We start from the raw sequence: 20,436 nt of genomic DNA on the forward strand, positions 1-20,436 counted from the left end.
GCCCTTTCTCTCATTCACTACCTTGTAGTGAGCCTTCGTATCCTCTTCGTAGATCCTGCAGCTATTAACCAAATCCTGAAAAACTCTCAGCTGTTGGTATCCAATCGCCCTCTTGATGTCGGGCCTCAAACCGTTCTCGAACTTGATGCATCTCGAGAACTCAGCATTCTCAGCAGTATAGTGCGGATAGAACTTAGACAGCTCCACGAACTTGGCAGCATACTCTGTCACGGACATATTTCCTTGCTTCAGCTCAAGGAATTCGATCTCTTTCTTCCCGCGAACATCTTCCGGAAAGTATCTTCTCAGGAACTCTCTCCTGAAAACAGCCCAAGTCACAACAGCTCCCTCCTGCCCAAGGGTAGGCAGAAGAGCAACCCACCAGTCATCAGCTTCCTCGGCCAGCTGATGAGTACCAAACCGCACCTTCTGATCTTCAGTGCACTGCATAACTCGGAAAATCCTCTCAATCTCTTTAAGCCACGTCTGGGCTCCATCAGGGTCGTAACGTCCTTTGAAAGTCGGAGGGTTCTTCTTCATGAACGTCTCCAACATCCTAGCTTCAGCATTTGCACCAGCATTCACGTTAGGTTGTTGTCCCACAGCTTGGGCAACAGCTTGTAGAGCAGCAGCTAACGCAGCATCGTTTCTTCCAGCCATTTCTGATATTCTACAAAAGTAGCAACAACAACATAAGATAGTAATATAAATATTACTAAGACTCGACACGACTCTCTAATTGACCGGACGGACCGACCTGCTCTGATACCAATTGTAACACCCCGTTTTCCCAATATACAAATTTCTTAAACAATTATCAGAGTAAAAACCATAAACGGGTTATCACATAGAAACGTAATCCAAAACAGTTAAATAATGATTTAACCTTCACAAATTATCTTTAACATAGCAGCGGAAAATCATAATCATAATTCGTAAAACGATTTTGGCACGCAGGCCCAACAAGTATCTCAAAAGAGTTTATCAAAACATAAGCAGTTCACGTAAAAGAATGAAGCATGTTATAGCATAAAACCCCATCCCGTTACGTATCAGAGCGACCTAAACGACACAGTGAAGGCAAGGCCAACTCACGAAGCAACTGCACACTAAGCACGATCACCTGCAAGTTACCCATACGAAGGGCAACATTTTCAAGCAGAAGGGGTGAGATTTCATAATAAAATAACATTAATCAATGTAATTGCGAATCATAAATTAACATCATAATCATTCCATTATTAACTTTGCATAAATGCTAAACAGTTATCACGTAATCATATATCCAATTCATTATGAACAACGTAGCATAATCAATAAACACTTATCACGTAATCACATATTCATTCATTATCAACAAGGCATCTTAATCATGACAATGTGACAATGCTCCTAGACTCCTTATATGCATGTGGTACCAATCGTCATCATAAGTATTAATATACTTTAATCGTGCGGAGGACAAAGCTCTTATAAACGTGCGGAGGACAAAGCTCCTAATTTTCGTGGTGAGGACTAAGCTCAATGATATGCTATGCATGGACACATATGAACAAAACAACGTAATCGACTTATCAACATGCATCCAATAATTTGGAGCTAGACTTCATCATATACTTATGCACTTAGTTAAATAACGGAAGCAGCATAAACAGGTCACATAACAAGATGATATCATTATATCAAAGCACATAATTTGTATCATTATCACATCTTCTTATCTTGCATGAATATACAATACAATAGTTCATATTCAATTAATATTAATATAACTTAAACAACTCTACAGTCTGCATTAAACGACATCACTAGGTCTCATTACCAGTTAGGGGTTCACTCTTGATCAACAAGTGCGACACAGATCGCATAAACACATAAACAAGTTCATCCTGGTTGTACTCGCGAGGCGAGAGTACTTACTCGCCATGGCGAGTACCACTCAACTCCCAAACTAAGGTTGTTCTGGGTTCCCTCTGATCCTACATTCATTCCTAATCAATACTAGGTATGTTCAGGCACTCATAGGCATCCAAGGTCCAACTCAAAAGGTCGAAACACAAAATATGACATGCACTCTGCCTAAGCTCGCGAGGCGAGGAGGGGTTGCTCGCCATGGCGAGTTGAACCAAACAACTCGCGAGGCGAAAAGGAAGGGCTCGCGTGGCGAGCGATGAAGATCATCACTCGCGAGGCGAGGATCATCACTCGCCGTGGCGAGCGATGAACAGAAGCACGGGCAGACTAGGGTTTTTCTCAAAATTCCATCATACAACATGGTTCAAAGCCTAATTTTGATTCAATAATCCATCCTAAACATGTTCTAAGGTTAAAGGACGGTTTCTACATCAATCTAAACAAGTTTTACCGTTTGATCATCAATTTTTAGGGTTTTGACCTAATTCCAAAACTTCTCTAAATCAATCCTAACTTTGTCAACTAATCATCAGAATTACAGTAAATAACATTATTGAATTATTAGTCTCACCCTTACCTTGTATGAAGAAAATCGCAGCACTCTACCTTGGTTCCTCTAGACTTGGCTTTTTCTCCCTTTTCCAAAAGTTTTCACGTACAAAGTGTTTTTTCTAAACCTAGGTCTATTCTTTTATATCTCCTCTTAAAATACTTATCTTATCTCACTTTCATCCCCAAAACTATCTAAAATATCAAAACAGTCCTCAACTAAATATTTTTCAAATCTTTATTTTATTTAACAATAAAATAAATTCTCTAATCTTATCAAATCCTCCAAAACTCATAACTATCACGTCATCAATCAAAGTCACCACAAATCATCAAAACATATCAAAATCATGCACATATTATATAATTATAATATAATTGCCTAAACTCGATTAGATAACGATTAAACGAAAGTGGGCGTTACACTTGATGGTTGGATTTAGACTAGTGTACCACATCGTTTATTAAGTAATAAAGTGTAAGTAGAGAATCATATCCACATGTATGATTGTTCCAACTAGGCAATTTGTGTTACTTATTTAGGAACAATAAACAATAAAATAAAATAAAAGATAAAAGAGGATTTTGCAATTTAGTCTGTTTACAGTTGAGCAAGAGTTTAGGAATAACATGTTTTGATTGCAGAATGTTTGCGGCGGTTAGGATTCCTCGAATCCCTTTTATTCATTTGTTGGAATTAATTAATGGTCAAGCATTATTCAGATGTTGATTTTACGTCTTTTATTTAAGTGATGAGTTTGTGGGATTTTATTTCTTACCAACTATCGAGTTGCACCTACTAATCACACGTTTTTGTTCGTGTGGGGCCTTACTCTCTTAGAGGACTGGGTTTATTCCACTCCATCTGTCAAGTTTCAACCTTACATCAGAGTGTCTACACAGTTCAATGCTTAGGGTCATCAATCTTGTAGGGACATGCACCTTCGCGCGTAGAGGTATGTGGAGTTCTTCCTCTCTCAGAGGTAATTGAAACAATGACTTAAATTAGGGTTACGTAAATTCTCAATGGTCCTAAATGTTCCATCGTTTATTGATTCTTAAAAGTTCATCTTACATACTCTCTCTCTCTCTCTCTCTCTCTCTCTCTCTCTCTCTCTCTCTCTCTCTCTCTCTCTCTCTCTCTCTCTCTCTCTCTCTCTCTCTCTCTCTCTCTCTCTCTCTCTCTCGAGTTCTAAAAATGTGCAGCCCTATCTCGTCTACCTTACCAAGGATGAAAGAAGAATAGTTACTATGCTGGTTTAATTCCCTGAAGTTACTAATGTTTCCCTAATTATTGTAATCGTTGTCTTAGTTACTTCCTGATTCGGATAGGTTTTCACCAGTATTGGGTATGTCATTTCCTTAAGTACCGCTATCTTAGCGTTGGTTCGCATTTAGAAGAAATATATAATTAACATGATAAAATTAAATAGGATTCATAAAGTATCTAAATAAAGAACTTAAATTAAATAATCCAACAAATAAAATAGAGGTTCATCTTATAACCCTACCCTAATAGGTTTAGTTACTCATGGTAACTAAAGACAAATTACAAAAGAAATAAAACATACGCCGGAGACTTAGAATGAGGAGAGACTCCTCCCTTAAAGATCCTAGTACTTGCATTCGTCTTGAACCGCTTCGTTCTGAATGAAAATTTATGAATGAGAGGAGTTGTATGTATAGTCAAAGTTTCCACTTGGTTTGGGCTTGAAAACTGGGCTTTTTCACTTTAAAAGTGGAAAAAGGAGTTCTTGCTAGCTCACAGCATGCCCAGAGCGCATGAGTGTAAAAACTCATGCCTAGGGCGCATGCATCAATCATTTTTACGCGCGTAATCAATTATTTCTTCGTCTTTTGTGTGTTCCCTTTCATATAAGATGTCTTAGGACTTGGGAACATAATTCCTCCCTTTGTAATGTCTTCTGAAGTCTATTGAATCTTCATTTATGGTTTTCAAGATGTTTTGTTTTACCAATTTGCATAATTTCTTCTTGAATTACATCAAAACACTCTAAGATTGCTATGTTTTGGTGAAAAACTATAATTACATTACTCAAATAGAAAACAATAAAAAAAATGTCCCAAAAACCATAGGCAATTGCTCTAATACTATTCTATTTTGGATTAAAACTAAATAAAAAAGACTGAAAAATATGGTAAAAACAATGTAAGATGACCTATGATCAATACCAAACCACAATTTGGCATGATATAGTGTCAATATAGATGGAAAATTTTCCCGAAATATACTACACCACCAAGCATGGGTTTGTAACTATATACCACCCAAAAACTCATAGTGTTTATTTGTGATTATGCTTAAGTGGATTTATTGTGTTTGAGCTATGTGGATTGATGGTCGGATTATGCAAGTGTACCAAATCGTTATACACACACCTACTACTACAATTGATAATTTCTTTTTCATGATTCTTTATTTCCCAATGCATGACTCTTCTTAAACGTTTATAATGCATGACTCCTCATAATGTTTATTGTCACACACTTATTATATTTCCGATGTGATATAATTTCATCATTACATCTCATTCTTTAGTCTTAGTGTAAATTTTTTCAAGAGTTAGAGCACATATACTTGACCAACATACCTACAACCACAAGTAATAATTACTTTTTCTTGCATTTTCCTTTTCCATTGAATTACTCATATTATATATTTAGTGTCACACATCATACCTGATGGTCGGATTTAGACTAGTGTACCACATCATTTATCAAGTAATAAAGTGTAAGTAAAGTATCGTATCCATAAGGATTTTCGTTTCAACCAAACAATTCACGTTACTTGTCTGAGAACAATAAAATAAATAAAAGAGATAAGGGTTTAGAGTTTTGCAATTTAATATGTTTGCAATAAGGCAAAGTTTAGCGGCGGTTAGATTCTTTGAATCCCTTCTTTTTTTTTTTGTTGGAATTAGATAATAGTCAAGTCAAGTTCAGTATTCTACGTAGACTATCTAAGTGATGAGTTCGTTGGGACGTGATAACCTAATCAACCGTCAAGTTGCACATGTTGGTTACACGATGATCCTTACTTGTGGGTTCTTACTCTCTCATAGATGTAGGTTTATACCTCCGCCTGTCGAGTTACACCTGCTGATCCATGTGATAGTTTGTGGGGGTCTTACTCACTCAAAGGTAATTGAAACATAAACTTAAATTAGCATTCCTAAATTTCCAAAGGTATGGCCTCCCAATGTTCCTAAAGGTTCCCTCATCTATGAATCTTAAAAGAACATAGAACACTCTCCCTCTCGGTAGTTCTACAAACGGGGAGACCTATCAGCGTCTACCTTACCAAGGTGAAAGGAGAATGGAATTACTGGACTTATTTAAGTCATGAAGTCACATGTTTCCTTAATTACTAACTAATTACTACCTGGTTTCAATAGATATGCATCAATATTAGGTATATCACCACCCTAATTACTTACTCTCAGGGTACGCTCACTTTCGGTTTGTTTCGCTAGTTACTAATCAATTACTTCCTAATTACACATATATACATCAATATTAGGTATGTCACCTCCCTAAGTGTCTAATTCCGGATTATACTTCAGAGGAGACAAATCTTACGCATTACAGTATAACTAAATAACAAACAAAAAATAACTGAATAAAAGACTTTAAATTAAATAGTTATCCAACAAACATTATGTATATCACATAAGTTTTACTTAACTTACATTGACTCCACTATGAAGTTTTTTTTTCCCATGGTAGTAATTTGTCTAAGTGTTGTTTGGATTGGCGGCTGGAAAAATTGATTTTGATAGAATTGATTTTTTTTTTTATTTTGTTAAAAGTGAGTTTGATGTGAATTGATTTATATTTGAATACACTCGTATAGAAGTGATTATTATGAGATGATGTTGTTTGGACAGTTTGAATCAAAATTGATTTTGAATATATAATGACCAAATTATCCTTCTAATTGCATTTAACATTAGACATCACATTCTCATTGTTTTAATCATTTGAGCTTATGTTGAAATTATTCATATACTTTTGTGCAATTGGATTATTAAATTTAATATAATTGTATAAAATTAGTAAAAAGAATATTAAGACTTGACCAAAAAAAATATTCAGACAAATTCGAGAAGGGGCAAAATAGAAAGGAACCAAGCCAATTTGGTGAATGAGTCACCAACTCGGTTTCAAAAACTAAATTGAGATACCATTGGAAACAACTGATTTCTTCTCTACAAGCAACGATTTCTCAACCCGCCACTCCCTATTATCTCCTTTTCTTTCTTGAACTGCAAAATGAGGAGCCATTCTCTTATTTTCCTGCAAATGTCACTGTAGCAAGCAACAAAAGTAGCAGAAAATGTTGTTGGTGATCCATACCATAGCAAGCCAACAACACTGATATGAAGGGGCAAAATAGAAATATTGTTGGTGACTTATGATGTTGCTAAGAGAATCGATTCTCTCACAATTGAAAAGCTAAGAATTCTAGCTTTAGCCAGACGCACGATTTTTGGCAAAAAGTGCAATTACGGCGAAAGTAGAATTGAGAGCCAAACATATCAGACTTGCGTTGGACAGAGCAAAAATGTACGTTTGGTGTTTCCACAGCTGTAGAGGCGTTAATATTGCGGGTTTTTTTTTCGCGGTTACACCTGTTTTGAAAAATAAGTACAAGAATACCACTCTTTTTGTAATTGAGAAGTGGTGGGACACGTGATTGGCTAGAAAGAAGGTAAATAGGGAGGATAATTAGTTGGTTTTGTCTTTTTGTGTAAAATTTATTTTTGTTTTTGTTTTCATTTAGTTTTTTGTTTTTCTTCCTTCTTTGTTTTTTTGTTTATTACGTGTAAATAAATGATTGATTAATTAAACTAAATATTAATTAAATCGTTAATTCAAATTTAATTAAACATTAATCATTTAATTAATTATATTTCATTTAAGCTCAAATTATTAAGTCTTTGTCAGCGTTATCTCATCTAAATATCAATCAACCAATCATATTTTGAATTCCTCTGACGCGGATGATGACGTCAACATTATTTTATCTAAATCTCAGTTAGCCAATCAAGTTCAGATTACGAATTACGCTGACGTCATCGCATACATCAACATTATCTTATCCAAATCTCAGTCAACCAATCAAACCCAGATTACGGATTACGTTGACGAAAGCGCTTACGTCAACATTATCTTATCCAAATTTTAGTCAGCCAATCAGATTGCATTTACAGATTACGCTGACGTCAGCGTTATCTTAATCAAATCCAATATAAATAAATGTCATCCTCCCTCATTCACCACACATCTAAACTCATCATCATCCACCATCTACACTAAAAACTATCTTACGAAATCCAACCCATAATCATGCCTCCAACAGAGTTTTTTGTCTAAGTATATTACGACGGCCATGTTCAAAGGACAGACACAGAAGGTGTTGTATTTTCATGCAATAATTCATCCTTGTTTAAAGTGAAGAAAAACATCAAACAGGATGGACTTATCCAGTGTATCCAGAAAAAGATTCAACCAGACAACTCCAAGAGGGTGGTGGATATTGTTTATCGATACCCTACAACTCTTGCACAAGGACTTGTCTGGTTTGAGTCATTAAATCTTGTAGGAGATGACGATGTTCAAATGATGTTTGACATGTTCATGACAGGTAAGCGTCTTGGTATTTCAACAATGGAGGTTTACGCAGGCTTGATGGATGCCTCATGTGATGAAACCCATGTAGAACCACCATATATTGAACCAACACCTTCGTCATCTCCTCACTCCATACCCAGTTCATATCCTTTTACAGTGCGTAAAAGAATACCATATGAATAAGGCCCCAGACTTTGTGGTTGAACACTCTGATACCACTAGATGGATTGTCCATTGTCCCATCGAAAATTGTATGTGGAGATGTAGAGTTATACTTAGCAAGAAATCACATGTCTGGAAGATCATAAAAGCGCATAGTCCACATACTTGTGCATCATCAATTGTTTCACAAGATCACCGACAACTATCCTCAGCTTTCATTTGCCAAAGCATATTACAAATGGTAAAGCAGGATTCTACAATCTCAGTTCCAGTGCTCATTGCACATATACGATCAAAGTACACATATACTACTACTTACAGGAAAGCATGGATTGCAAAACAAAAGGCTATAGAGATGATTTACGGGAATTGGGAGGATTCTTACACGAACTTCCAAGGTGGCTCCCTGCTTTCCAAACTTATCTTCCATAAACTATTACTGATATTGAAACGGTGCCTTTTATTAAAGATGGATATGTTGTTCCGGGGAAGGCTACTTTCAAACGTGTCTTTTGGAGTTTCAGACCATGCATCGAAGGATTTGCTTACTGTAAGCCAGTTGTTTCAGTTGATGGAACATGATTGTATGGTAAGTATCGTGGGACATTACTAATTGCAATGGCTCAGGATGGGAGGAACAATACCATTCCATTAGCATACGCCATTGTTGAGGGTGAGACATCTGATGCATGGTTTTTCTTCCTCCAACGCTTGCGATTGTGGGTCACACCCCAACCCGGTCTGTGCTTGATTTTAGATAGACACGAGTCAATCAAAAGTGTTGTTAGGCGTCTAAACAGTAATTGGCATCATGTCTTCTGCATTCGACACATAGCGCAAAACTTCATGAGGACTTTCAAGAACACGGAGATGAAAAAAAAAGTAACCAATATAGGTTAGTATTTTTCTTATATACTGTCGCGCATATATAATTTATTTTATGAAGTCTTAAACAACGTTAATTTTTGTGCCTTCAGGATACTCAATGACTCAATCAAGCATCACACACTACAGGAATCAAATCAGGGATTGGTCTGATGATGCTGTGAAATGGGTCGACGATATTCCAAAGAAACAATGGCTACAAGCACATGATGAAGGGAGACGTTGGGGGCACATGACAACTAACATTTCTGAGTGTGTGAACAATGTACTAAGAGGGGTGCACAATCTTCCAATCAGTCCAATTGTTCAGGCAACCTATTACAGGTCTATTGAACTTTTCGTAAAGAGAGGGAGTGAGGCCCGAGCAATGATGGCATCTGGTAAAATTTACTTAGATAAAGTCATGGATAATCTTGCCAAAGAACGAGCAATATCAAACACTCATCAAGTCTACATTCACAATCGGGGACAAAATATTTTTAGTGTTCAAGAGTTAGTTCGTCAACCAAGTGGCCGACCAACAGGCACATTCATGGTAGACCTTGACAAAAAATGGTGTGATTGTGGTGAATTTCAGGCATTACATTATCCTTGCTCACATGTTATAGGCGCTTGTTCAAAAATTCACCATGACTTCATGATGTATGTGTCTCCCTGTTACACATTACAATATGTTTACAACGTTTACCAAAAGGAGTTTCAACCAGTTCCTCGTCAATCCTACTGGCCAGAGTATGATGGAATTGAATTGTGCCACAATCCAATCATGCGGAGGGATCCGAAAGGTCGTCCACAGTCGGCTCGAATTCATACTGAAATGGATCAAAGGGATAGTAGTAGACACCCAAAGAGATGTGGTATCTGCCGAAATGAGGGACACAAAAAAAAAAAAAAAAAGTCCTAACAATACTAATGTTCCTCAAAGAAATTGATTTGTTGTTATATATCAGTTTCGTTTTTTGATAAGTAGTGTATTGGAAGGTCAAATTATTGTAATCTATAATATATTTTATATGTCAAATTTTATTTTACATTTTTCTTTAATATCACTAATTAAATAACTAATTAATTAATTAAAATTTATTTTAATTAATTAATCAATTAAAAAACTTCAATTAATGATTAAATAAAATAGGACTTTAATTACATTTTTTTATTATAACAAAACAATTGATAAAATTTTAAAAAAAAAAAACAACGTATAAAGAAAATGGAATTAGATGAATGAAGAAAGAAGAAATAAAAAAACTATATGAAAACAAAATGAAATAGCTACACAAAAGACAAAACAGAATTATTCTCCCACTTGCCAAGTACATGTCATGCATTTAGTGGAAGGATTGTCAAAGTCATAAAAAAGAGTGACATTTTGGTACTTAATTTAAAAACAATGGTACTTTGATACTTAATATTCAAAACAAGTGTAACAGTGTAAAAAAGCCCTAATATTGTAGCAATGAGTTCATGCTCCTCTGAGTCAAATCAAAATCATCTTTCACTTCATCCATGTGACAACTCACATCACCATTGCAAAGTAATCAAGGTGTCATGAAAAAGAATGATACAAAATTATAACTCAAAACTAAAGATAGTTATAAAACATTAAGTTTCCCTGTCCTTGACAACACTAGCAAAAATTTGTACTTTATCTATTAAAGAAACCTATGTGATGCTAGTAGAAGGGTGCCGTTTAGGATGGGAGACCACATTAGGTCTCCTACCGTAAGAGACCACATGTTTATTTTTTCTTTTTTCGGACAACTTAAATGACTTGTTTTTGTCTGTGATGCATATTGTTAACCTAGTTTAGGAGGTAAAAAAGTATATAAATAATTCTTATGATAATTTCATGCCCATTATATTACTTTGCAATTATCCATAAAACATATCATTTTATTTTTTAAATGATTTCTAATATTTTTTTGTTGGAATAATTACCATCCAGTTTGTTAGAGAATATAATTTGAGTTAATAATTTTTTTAAGAGATATTTACAATAATATTCTACACAATTTCGTTAAAAAATATAAATATTACACATTTTTTTGAATAAGTACAAATATTACACATGAATTGACTTAGAAATAGAGACCAAATTTGATGATTAAAAATGTTATAGGAACTAAAGAGGTCTCGCACCGTAGCCTTTGCCCTAGTAGGAGTTTAAAACTTAATATGTCCTCTTTGTAGCGCCGTTTAAGGTAGGCGACCCTTATGGGTCTTGCATGGTGCGACAAGCTTTTACAAGTTTTTTTTTATTGTATGTTGGTCTTATAACTTGCATGTGTTGGTCAATCCAGTATTAGTTTACCTGTTGTTGCAGGTAATCAGTAATATATTAATAACATATATAAATTTAGTGTTGAGGTTATTTTGGGTAGTTTAAAAGCAATACCTTTCCTCTTTTCCTTGCCTTTACTAAAACGAGAAGAACATCTTCCTTCACAATTTTTTCATAACTACACAAAATCGATCTGGGAATTAGATATCAAAATCGATTTTTTGGTTGGATCCGTTTCAATTCGTCCAGATTTTGGCATCACTTCACTTTGTTGAATGATAATCAGTGGTAAGTTTGTATTATTTTAACCTTTACTCAGTTTTGAAAATAATCAATTTGAATTTTATTTTTTGATAGAAACTGTATATATTTGAAGGTTAAAGCTTATATGTTAATATTGGGCTTAAATGATCTTTTGGTCCCTTAAGTATTTATTCGGTATCGCTTTGGTCCCATAAGTAATAAAAGATCTGTTTAGGTCCCTTAACTTTATTTAAAGTATCAGTTTGATCCTTTCAGTTAATTTAATTCAAAAAAACGTTAAGTTTAGGGACCAAACTAATATTAATTAAATAAGTTAAGGGACCAAACTAATACTAATTAAATAAGATAAGGGACCAAAATTTAACATTTTTTTGAATTAAATTAACCGAAAGGACCAAACCAATACTTTCTATAAAGTTAAGGGACCAAAACAGACCTTTTATTACTTATGGAACCAAAGCAATATCAAATAAATACTTAAGGGACTAAAAGAGCATTTAAGCCTTAATATTGTTGTTGTCTCTTTTTTCTCCCCTGCTCTCTTCAAATCGAAGGCCCTGGTCACTAAATCTACCTCACACTTCACTTATTTTATCTGGATAAGAATAGCTTATAAACTGAATCATACAAGTTTTAAGATAATACTAAGCAAGTGTGAACCTAGATGAAATTATTTACCTTACCTTGTATATTTGCTATATTTAGAGCTAAATAGTAAAGTAAGTTCATGAACCTTTTGGTTTGGGTGAGGTTCATCCTTTCTGGGCATGATTGAGGGAGGCACCTCTAGTGGAAAATTTCATTCAATTAATTAACAAGCTTCTAGTTTGACACGAGTTAGAAACCAAGCATCACAATTAACCTCTCTAGTGGAAAATTTCATTGCTTTTGTAAAATGCTTGTCTTAAGAATTTGAATCAATTGGGAATCCACTGTTTCTGCCTCCATGATAAAAGGGGGACAACCACTGGTAAGACAACAAATCTAATTTTTAGTTGAATTCCCTTGTTACCTGTTTCTTTATTGTTAGATTAACTACAAAATTTTGTTTCAATTATGCAATTGGATGCTGAAACTTCACTCCTTCTTCACACGTAGATGATTCCAGCACATGTCGTACAAACAAAGCTCAATGAAAGATCGAGTCATATAAAAGTATCAATTATGGGAGGAGTAATTGAAAACTGGAGCCTGATTTGGAACGACAAACGCAAATCACAGTGTCATATTGGTCTAGGATGGTATAGGTTTTTTTATAAGGCTTTAACATGCATTGGTGACAAAATTCAATTCTGGTATCAAGGTCCAGGGATATTTCGGGTTACTATAATTTAATTTCATCTACATTCAACTATGTATGAGATAATAATATGTCCAGGTGCTTAATATTACATCATTATAACATTACACCATTGTAAAGGCAACATCAAATGGGACTTACTATTCGACTAAAATTATCATGAGTTTAAGTTTATGTAACATTATGCCATTGTTGATTAGTTATTTCAAAATTTTACTATTACAAATTTCTTCGTGAAAAAAACATTATTAGTTTCAAAATTTATAAGTAAATTTACCCAACTTTGAAAACTAACTAATAATGTCATACAAATATTATTGTGCTTGATCGAAATGAGCAAGTGTGAACCCAAGTCGCAAGATTAACTAGTATCAAAATTGATCTCATCAAATTGTAATCACTAACTTATTGTATAATTGTGATTACAAACATGTATTACTATTTGCACCTGAACTTTCTCCTACTTGTGCAGTCATTATAATACATTATAGACTAATACAACACCCACAATGTGGGAGGGTAAATTAATGAATTTGAATACGTATGCGCCTTTACGTAATACACCTGAACATGTATTACTATTTGCACTTGAACTTTCTCCTACTTCTCAGGGTTATTGTTAGTGAAATATGTGACCTATAATGGGCTGAAGTCTAAACGGACCCATTTTAATCAATTTTATTATCTCTTCCTTTCCACACCTCTAAGTTAGTAATACCTCTTGTGTAATTTTTCTTTTATATTTTGAAATTAAAAAAGTTTTTTTTCACCAAGGAATTAATAATGTTAAAAATATGAAATAACTAATCAACAAATAATATTAGTGATTAAAAATTGCTATCACACATGATTTGATTATTGGTAGCTCTCATACGTTATTAACTGTTTAGAAGATATTTTAGATTGATTAGTCATTGAACATTCTTTCATCGTGATGTATCCAAATAAGTGTTTTTGTGTCCTGCTGTGGCATTGTTATGTTTGAAAAAATAATAATAAACGTTGATAAACAATTAAACATTGTTTTTATTAAAAAAAAATTGATAGATTAAGATATATTATATGAGTTTGCACATGTTAAAGCAATTAAAAGTAGTTAGCGTTTTTATTGAAAAACAACAATTATTTATTTAAAAATTATATATTTATTACAAAATGTATAAATTTCAATGCAAAATTTCAATTATAAATTTCTTAACATGTGCAAATTTGCACATTTATGAAAAAGGGATATATTAGCCGTAATCTTATTTAATTCAAGTATTACCAAGTTTTCTATTATTGTCTTTAGCGTTAAAATTTCTATTATAATACAAAATCATGCCTTCGTTCATCAAATTAAATAACCATTTAATAAACATCCCCAACTAAAACTTCAATATGCAAAAAAAAGGATACTATATTTTTGTTGAATATTTATTTTTCTTTTCTTGAGTTTGTGGAGCAAAAATATTGATGAAACTTTGATGGGAACATATATAATGCACGCCAATAGTTTATTGGGCATTTTCATATTTTTCCAACTATGACATAAATACCCTTTACGTAAATTGATTGCTAATTCAATTACTTTATTAAAGACAAAAATTAAACATTATAATATACATTGCTAGTGGGTCAATATGCCTATATATCTGTGCCATTGAAAAGTTCTTTCCACATCCAATGGCTCACAAGCAATTTAAAAACAAAAAAAAAAAACAAAATGTAGTCATCTACGGTAGGAGATCCATTGAGGTTATGTACCGTAACCTGAGTCCTCTTTGTATCCAATATTATCTGCTTCAGCCTCAATTGCTCTGCAAAAATTAAAATCTGCAACACTTACTTTACATATTTAATTTAACAAACACGCAAGCAAATAGGAAAAACAAATGCGACTTTTGTTTATTTATAGTTAGCGTATACGCAGCAATGGATTTTGGATAAGTCTTTTCCATGTCTTCAACCTATGTGCCACTAAGTTTGATACTATTCCCAAATCTATTTTTCACTCTACATCATACATCTTAACAGCACATTCGGCACTCACCCAACCAAACAAACAAATACTCCCTAAAAACGACTTCAAATGATACAAAAGTACCCATAACAGCCCAAAAAATGGTAAAGGGATAAAAAATATGAAATAGGATTGTCATATTATTAGATGTGTTAAATATATTGTATGAACAAGTTATTTATAGTATGACTATTGCCTATTAGCCAAACGACGTGGCCCATAGTGCTGAAACTTCCATTCTTATAATTTTGCGGGTGTTACATAAGAATTCCTTTTTTGGTTGGATTGTGGTGCTCCACGTTCAGCTTCAATCTCCTCTTCTCAACATGATCATGTTGTCTCACTCATTCCTCAAAGAAGTTATTGGCGTTAAGAACATAGATTGTGGGTTTCTCGCGTCATTGTTCGGTACCACTACACTTTGACTCGATTCTGGACCCTTAATGACCCACGTTATGAATTAGTGTCCTTGAGAAAGAATTGGTTCCCTTGCTCAGCTGCTCTAGCATTGCATATCCTTCCCTCGACTGCGGGGACTTCCTAGCTGAATAGATTAATCGCTTATTTGTTGACTTCGGCTAAGAGGATAATTATTTTTAGGTGTAGATAATTATTCATAAGGTTCATTCCGGCTTTGTGTAATTTGGCACTACCTGTAATACATGTTAGGTTGGCTTACACTTTTGTGTAGATTTATTACATCAAGTTTTTGCCTCAAGTCTCTGTATTTCTTTTTTATTTTAATTAACTTTTTCTTTGGGGTAAGAAAATGCTTTACAATTTCCTAATTCCAAAATGATTTTATAATTTTTATTTAAAAAATATAAAAAAATTAATTAATTGATTAGTGACGAACAATTGTTTGTTTAAAGATCAAATTCCCCAACATCACTCTTTAGTGGCTCATTTCCAAAAAAAAAAAAAACATGAAAACAATAGTGTGGAAAAAACATATAATTTGTGCATTATAATTGTTCTTATTTTTTTTATGTCAGAAAAGGTTAAAAAAAGACACTAATTTATGGTAATAGTTTGTTTAATTACATATATTTGTCTCATGTACGATTCTTACAATAAAACTCTAATTAATATATTATAATTATTCTTTTTTTTAAAAAGGTATAATCAAAATTAAATCTAATTAATTGATCATTGAAAAATAATTGCCAGTAATTTTATTTAATCTTTATAAATTATAAGCAAAAAAATAACAGTCATTTTACAATCATTTATAATGGGATTCAAACTCAATATATTAAGGTTACAAGATTAAACTCTTTCCGTTGAACTAGCACCACAAGTGCAACTGTCTTGTGATTGATTTATATGTTCAAACGACATTCTTTATTCTTTTGTAAAATTTATCATCCCCCCACACCCCAACCTAAACTCATCAGTCAAGTTACCATTGACTAACACATAAGTTGTTGTTAAACTAATACATTCCATAATCAAATTCCTCCACTAAGCAATAAACCTCATCATAGAAATCACAACAACACTCCCATTCAACTTCTTTAAAATCAGTTTTGAATCGAATAAACTCTTTTAAAATCAGTTTTGAATCGAGTAAGCTCTTTTTTCAACTTCTTTGTGTAATGATGCACCACTTCATTAGCAATTACAATGTCACCTGAAATTTGTTTATTTACAAAAGTTGATTGAGATTATGAAATTACATTATCAAATAATTAACCTCAATCTGTTCGCCAAGACTTTAGCCAAATCTTAAGACATACACACCGAACTAAAGAAATCGGCCAAAAATCAAACAACCTTTGAGGAATAATAACTTTAGGAAACAGAGCTGTAAAAATATACAGTTAGAACTTTTAACCAAGCTACCACCATTCGAGTTTAAGTTAAAAAATATATAAATCATATATATTTTGAAGGAATGCTAATGGAGGCACATGCCCTAACCTGCAGCAAATATAACAATCCATGTAACTCAACAGGTATGGATCAGTTGACACCAAGGTAGACAAACTCGAGATTCTAAATAAGATCGGATAGGACCCACGAGATCGTGAATCGGGGGATCGTAACATAGATCGTAAGATCCTACCAAATTTAAAAATTCATATATATTCCATATAAATTCATACATATGCATATGAAGCAACACAATTTAATAGAAAAAAACTTCAAATAACATTCATATTCATTAACAGTAGCACATTAAAACAACTCTAAAATTCAAAACAGTAGCACATCGCACCTAAAATCATCTTTGAGAGAGGGAGTTGAGTGCTATGAATATGAGAATTGCATTGGTAAGGTTCCATGATTTATGGATGTATTGGAAAATTTCAATTTCCTTAATTATTGATAGTAGGTGTATTGGGAAGATTTGCAATAATTAATGGGTTTAATTTCAATAATCAATGGGTTTAATGAGGGAATTAGAAACCGTTTCAGAGAATAATAAGAGTGAAACAATTCTTTTTTGCATTTATGATTGCAAAAATGCGTTTGGGGTGAATCCGGATCACGAACCCGACCCGGAAATCGAATTTCTGGAAAACGAAACAACAACGGGTCACGGACCGACCCGCGAACCCGGTTTTCTGTGTTTCAAAATTGACTCGTCTGAATCGTACGATACAAACGCGTTTGCGTTTTTCAACGGCGATCCAAACCGCGACCACCAAAAAGCGATTCCAACGACATTCTAGCACGGTGAGGGGATGTGAGATCGCGAACTCGGACGATCCTACGAGTTGGATCGCGAGTTTGTCTACCATGGTTGACACCACAAGAATTATGAATAATTTTTAAAATTCATTACATCTCTTTATAATATTTTGAAAATAAAATAAAAAATATTACTGATAACTATTTCCACCCCCCCTCCTCTATGTTTCCCTTCTGCCAAAAGCCCTCCTCTGCTTTTTCCTGATACCTCCCAAACAAAACCTTAAAGTCAAACTAGAAAGACAGAAACAAAAAGTTTTGTGCAACAAATAAATTGTAGACTAATATTAAATCTAAAATCTAATATATTGTCACATTCTATTTTATTTACATGATCAATTCTCTTTCATAAAAGCACATAATGTAAACAATCCTTAAGGATTCATTTCAAACTCATCTTAAAACATCAATTCTACTAGAATAAGAAGGTCCACTGATATAATCAGCGAGTATATTATACTAATATCCTTTTATCCAGATGTTAAAGGTTAAGTATCAGTTCTATCATAATTAAGATGAAAAGTCCAATGAAATACTCACTATACTACTATCAGTTATCTAGATGTTAAAGGAAGAACACAATATGCAGTTGCAGAATTAGTTAGAGCAATATCTTGAGCACGACTTCCTCATTGATTTGTAGCAGCAATGCTGAAAACCGAATCTCCATCGACATAATTAGGTTTTAGTTCTCTAATGCTTCAGAGGGATGAGTAACTGTGCATATATGATTCAAGTTCCTTAACAAATTGTTGTGTAGAATGAAGTTCTTACTAAACCGGGAATTTAGCCTCGATAGTTGATAGTGAGAAGTATAATGGGGCTTTTTCTGTCTCCTGGCAAGATCGAGAACTAAAACATAGCTCCATCAGTTGAAATACTCGGGAATTGCATCGGATCTGGCTCTTCTAATCCACCAAAGTTACCAAACAACGACAAATCCTGGTTTGTAGAAGCGACGGTGCGTCTTCTGCGCCGCTGCCTAGTACTTTCAACTCTAGGTGCATGAGGTCGATCAGGAACTCTCAAACAAGTTTCTTTCAACTCCAACCGGCTAATATCATCGATCATTCCATTTCCATAAACTGGGATGATGTCAGTGTCAAGGACTTCTCCTTCACAAACAGGACACTCTTTAGCATTTGAATAAGCATATGCCAATTGATAGAAGCATTCCCAACAAAACAAGTGACCACAGCATGTCAAAACAGGATTATTTGCCGTATCCAAACATATATTACAATCAAAGAAGTTTCTAGTACGGCCCCCAACACCGTTCGCGGATGTCACCATCCCCAACGCATTGGCAACTAAACAGGGAGCCTTCCTTTTGCATGTTTTCTTGCATTCCAAAGTTGCTCCTTCAACCTCTTCCATAGTCATCCAGCTTTCATCATCTTCAACATTATCAGTTTTTGTTAACTGTTCTCCATCAAAATTAGTTATCTGAATTGGATTGTGACATTGTTGCCACTTCTGATTCTGTTTAGCTTTGAAAATGGCTTCAATCCGTTTCATTTGCTCTTCTATTCGTTCCACAGGCTTTTCACTCAAATCAAGCTCCATTACAACTTCAGTTCTCTATTTAAACCTATGCCATCAACAACATATTTCTAATGTTTCAATGTCCTGCAAAACAAAACAAACTTGATTCATATACTAAAAAATGAACAAAAATGCTAAGAACAAACTCTTTAACAGACACATCTCAACACACTATCTTCTAATCGTTGAAATTCATATGGGTCCCACTAAATTTTGCAGATCCCACCAAATTATGTGGCTCGAGATAAATTATGTGCGTTAGAGAGTGTGTTCACAACACTTCTCAAAAATGAATGATGCAAACATTAACAAGAATACAAGCAGATCTACATTATCAACCTTGACAAACCTAATATCTCACACACATAATTCATATTTTCAACAAGATACTCAAAATGTGATTTTGCCTCAAATTGGGATACAAAAAACTAAACATTCAGGATTAAATTAATCATTCTGAATTGGAAAAAAGACAATGCAACCCTATTGATTGATTCAAAAACACAACAATTTAAAATAAGATAAGAAAACAGAAACAAATCCCAATTTTTTTTTTCAAGTAATGAAGAAAAAAATTTGATTCGGAGAAAGGAAAGTGAGGAATTAAATTACCAGATTACAGTTGAAATGAGGTGAGGTTTTTAGGGATATATGAAGAAGAAGAAGAAGGTTTTGATCTTTGATGGCGATGAAGAATCGAAAGCTTTTGAAATCTGAATGGAATTTCAGAAACCGTTTCCATTCTCCATCATCAACACGAAACTCTCACACTGCGTTTTCTTTCTTCTGTTCTTGGCTAAAAGTTAAAACCTTCGTTTGATTCGTACAAAGGTAACATAAAACATTTCCTATGTATATAAAAAGTCCTCTTATTAGATAAAGGCTAAAATATGTTTTTAGTCCCTGCAAATATGTTTCGTTTTGGTTTTAGTCCTTGTAAAAAAAAAAATTGTTTTTGGTCCCTGCAATGTTTTTGCAGGGACCTTTTTTAAAAACAAAATATTTTGCAGGAACCAAAAACTACAAAATTGGTTCAGTTATAATGTGTTACGTATGCAAATCATCACAAAAGTGGAGTTAGGGACTATTTTCAAAAACAAAAATTTTGCAGGGACCAAAAACAAAATTTTTATTTTACAGGGACTAAAATCAAAACGAGGCATATTTGCAAGGACTAAAACC

At 33.8% G+C, this 20,436-nt stretch overlaps 2 protein-coding genes across 2 annotated transcripts; one reads left to right on the forward strand and one right to left on the reverse strand.

Moving 5' to 3' along the window:
• The first annotated feature begins 7,791 nt into the window (after positions 1-7,791).
• Positions 7,792-10,069, forward strand: LOC112419405 (uncharacterized). The gene is made up of 2 exons (XM_024777051.2): positions 7,792-9,175; positions 9,258-10,069. The coding sequence occupies exons 1-2, from the start codon at positions 8,899-8,901 to the stop codon at positions 10,067-10,069; spliced, it is 1,089 nt and encodes a 362-aa protein (XP_024632819.1). The 5' UTR covers positions 7,792-8,898.
• Positions 10,070-17,996: 7,927 nt separating this feature from the next.
• LOC25486843 (uncharacterized) lies at positions 17,997-20,097 on the reverse strand. The gene is made up of 2 exons (XM_013608664.3): positions 19,867-20,097; positions 17,997-19,338 (listed from the first exon to the last, which is right to left on the reverse strand). Exon 2 carries the CDS (start codon positions 19,273-19,275, stop codon positions 18,562-18,564), a length of 714 nt encoding a protein of 237 aa, XP_013464118.1. The 5' UTR covers positions 19,276-19,338; positions 19,867-20,097; the 3' UTR covers positions 17,997-18,561.
• Between the last annotated feature and the right edge of the window lie 339 nt (positions 20,098-20,436).

The sequence above is a fragment of the Medicago truncatula genome, chromosome 2 (assembly GCF_003473485.1).
Source record: "Medicago truncatula cultivar Jemalong A17 chromosome 2, MtrunA17r5.0-ANR, whole genome shotgun sequence".
Taxonomy (NCBI): domain Eukaryota; kingdom Viridiplantae; phylum Streptophyta; class Magnoliopsida; order Fabales; family Fabaceae; genus Medicago; species Medicago truncatula.

What these genes read in the sequence shown, in the direction of transcription:
- LOC112419405 (XM_024777051.2), top strand. Translation starts at nt 8,899, where the DNA reads ATGGCTCAGGATGGGAGGAACAATACCATTCCATTAGCATACGCCATT. An exon ending in AAAAAAAGTAACCAATATAG is followed by an intron (nt 9,176 to 9,257) that starts GTTAGTATTTTT and finishes TTGTGCCTTCAG; the next exon opens with GATACTCAATGACTCAATCA.
- LOC25486843 (XM_013608664.3), bottom strand. Translation starts at nt 19,275, where the DNA reads ATGGAGCTTGATTTGAGTGAAAAGCCTGTGGAACGAATAGAAGAGCAA.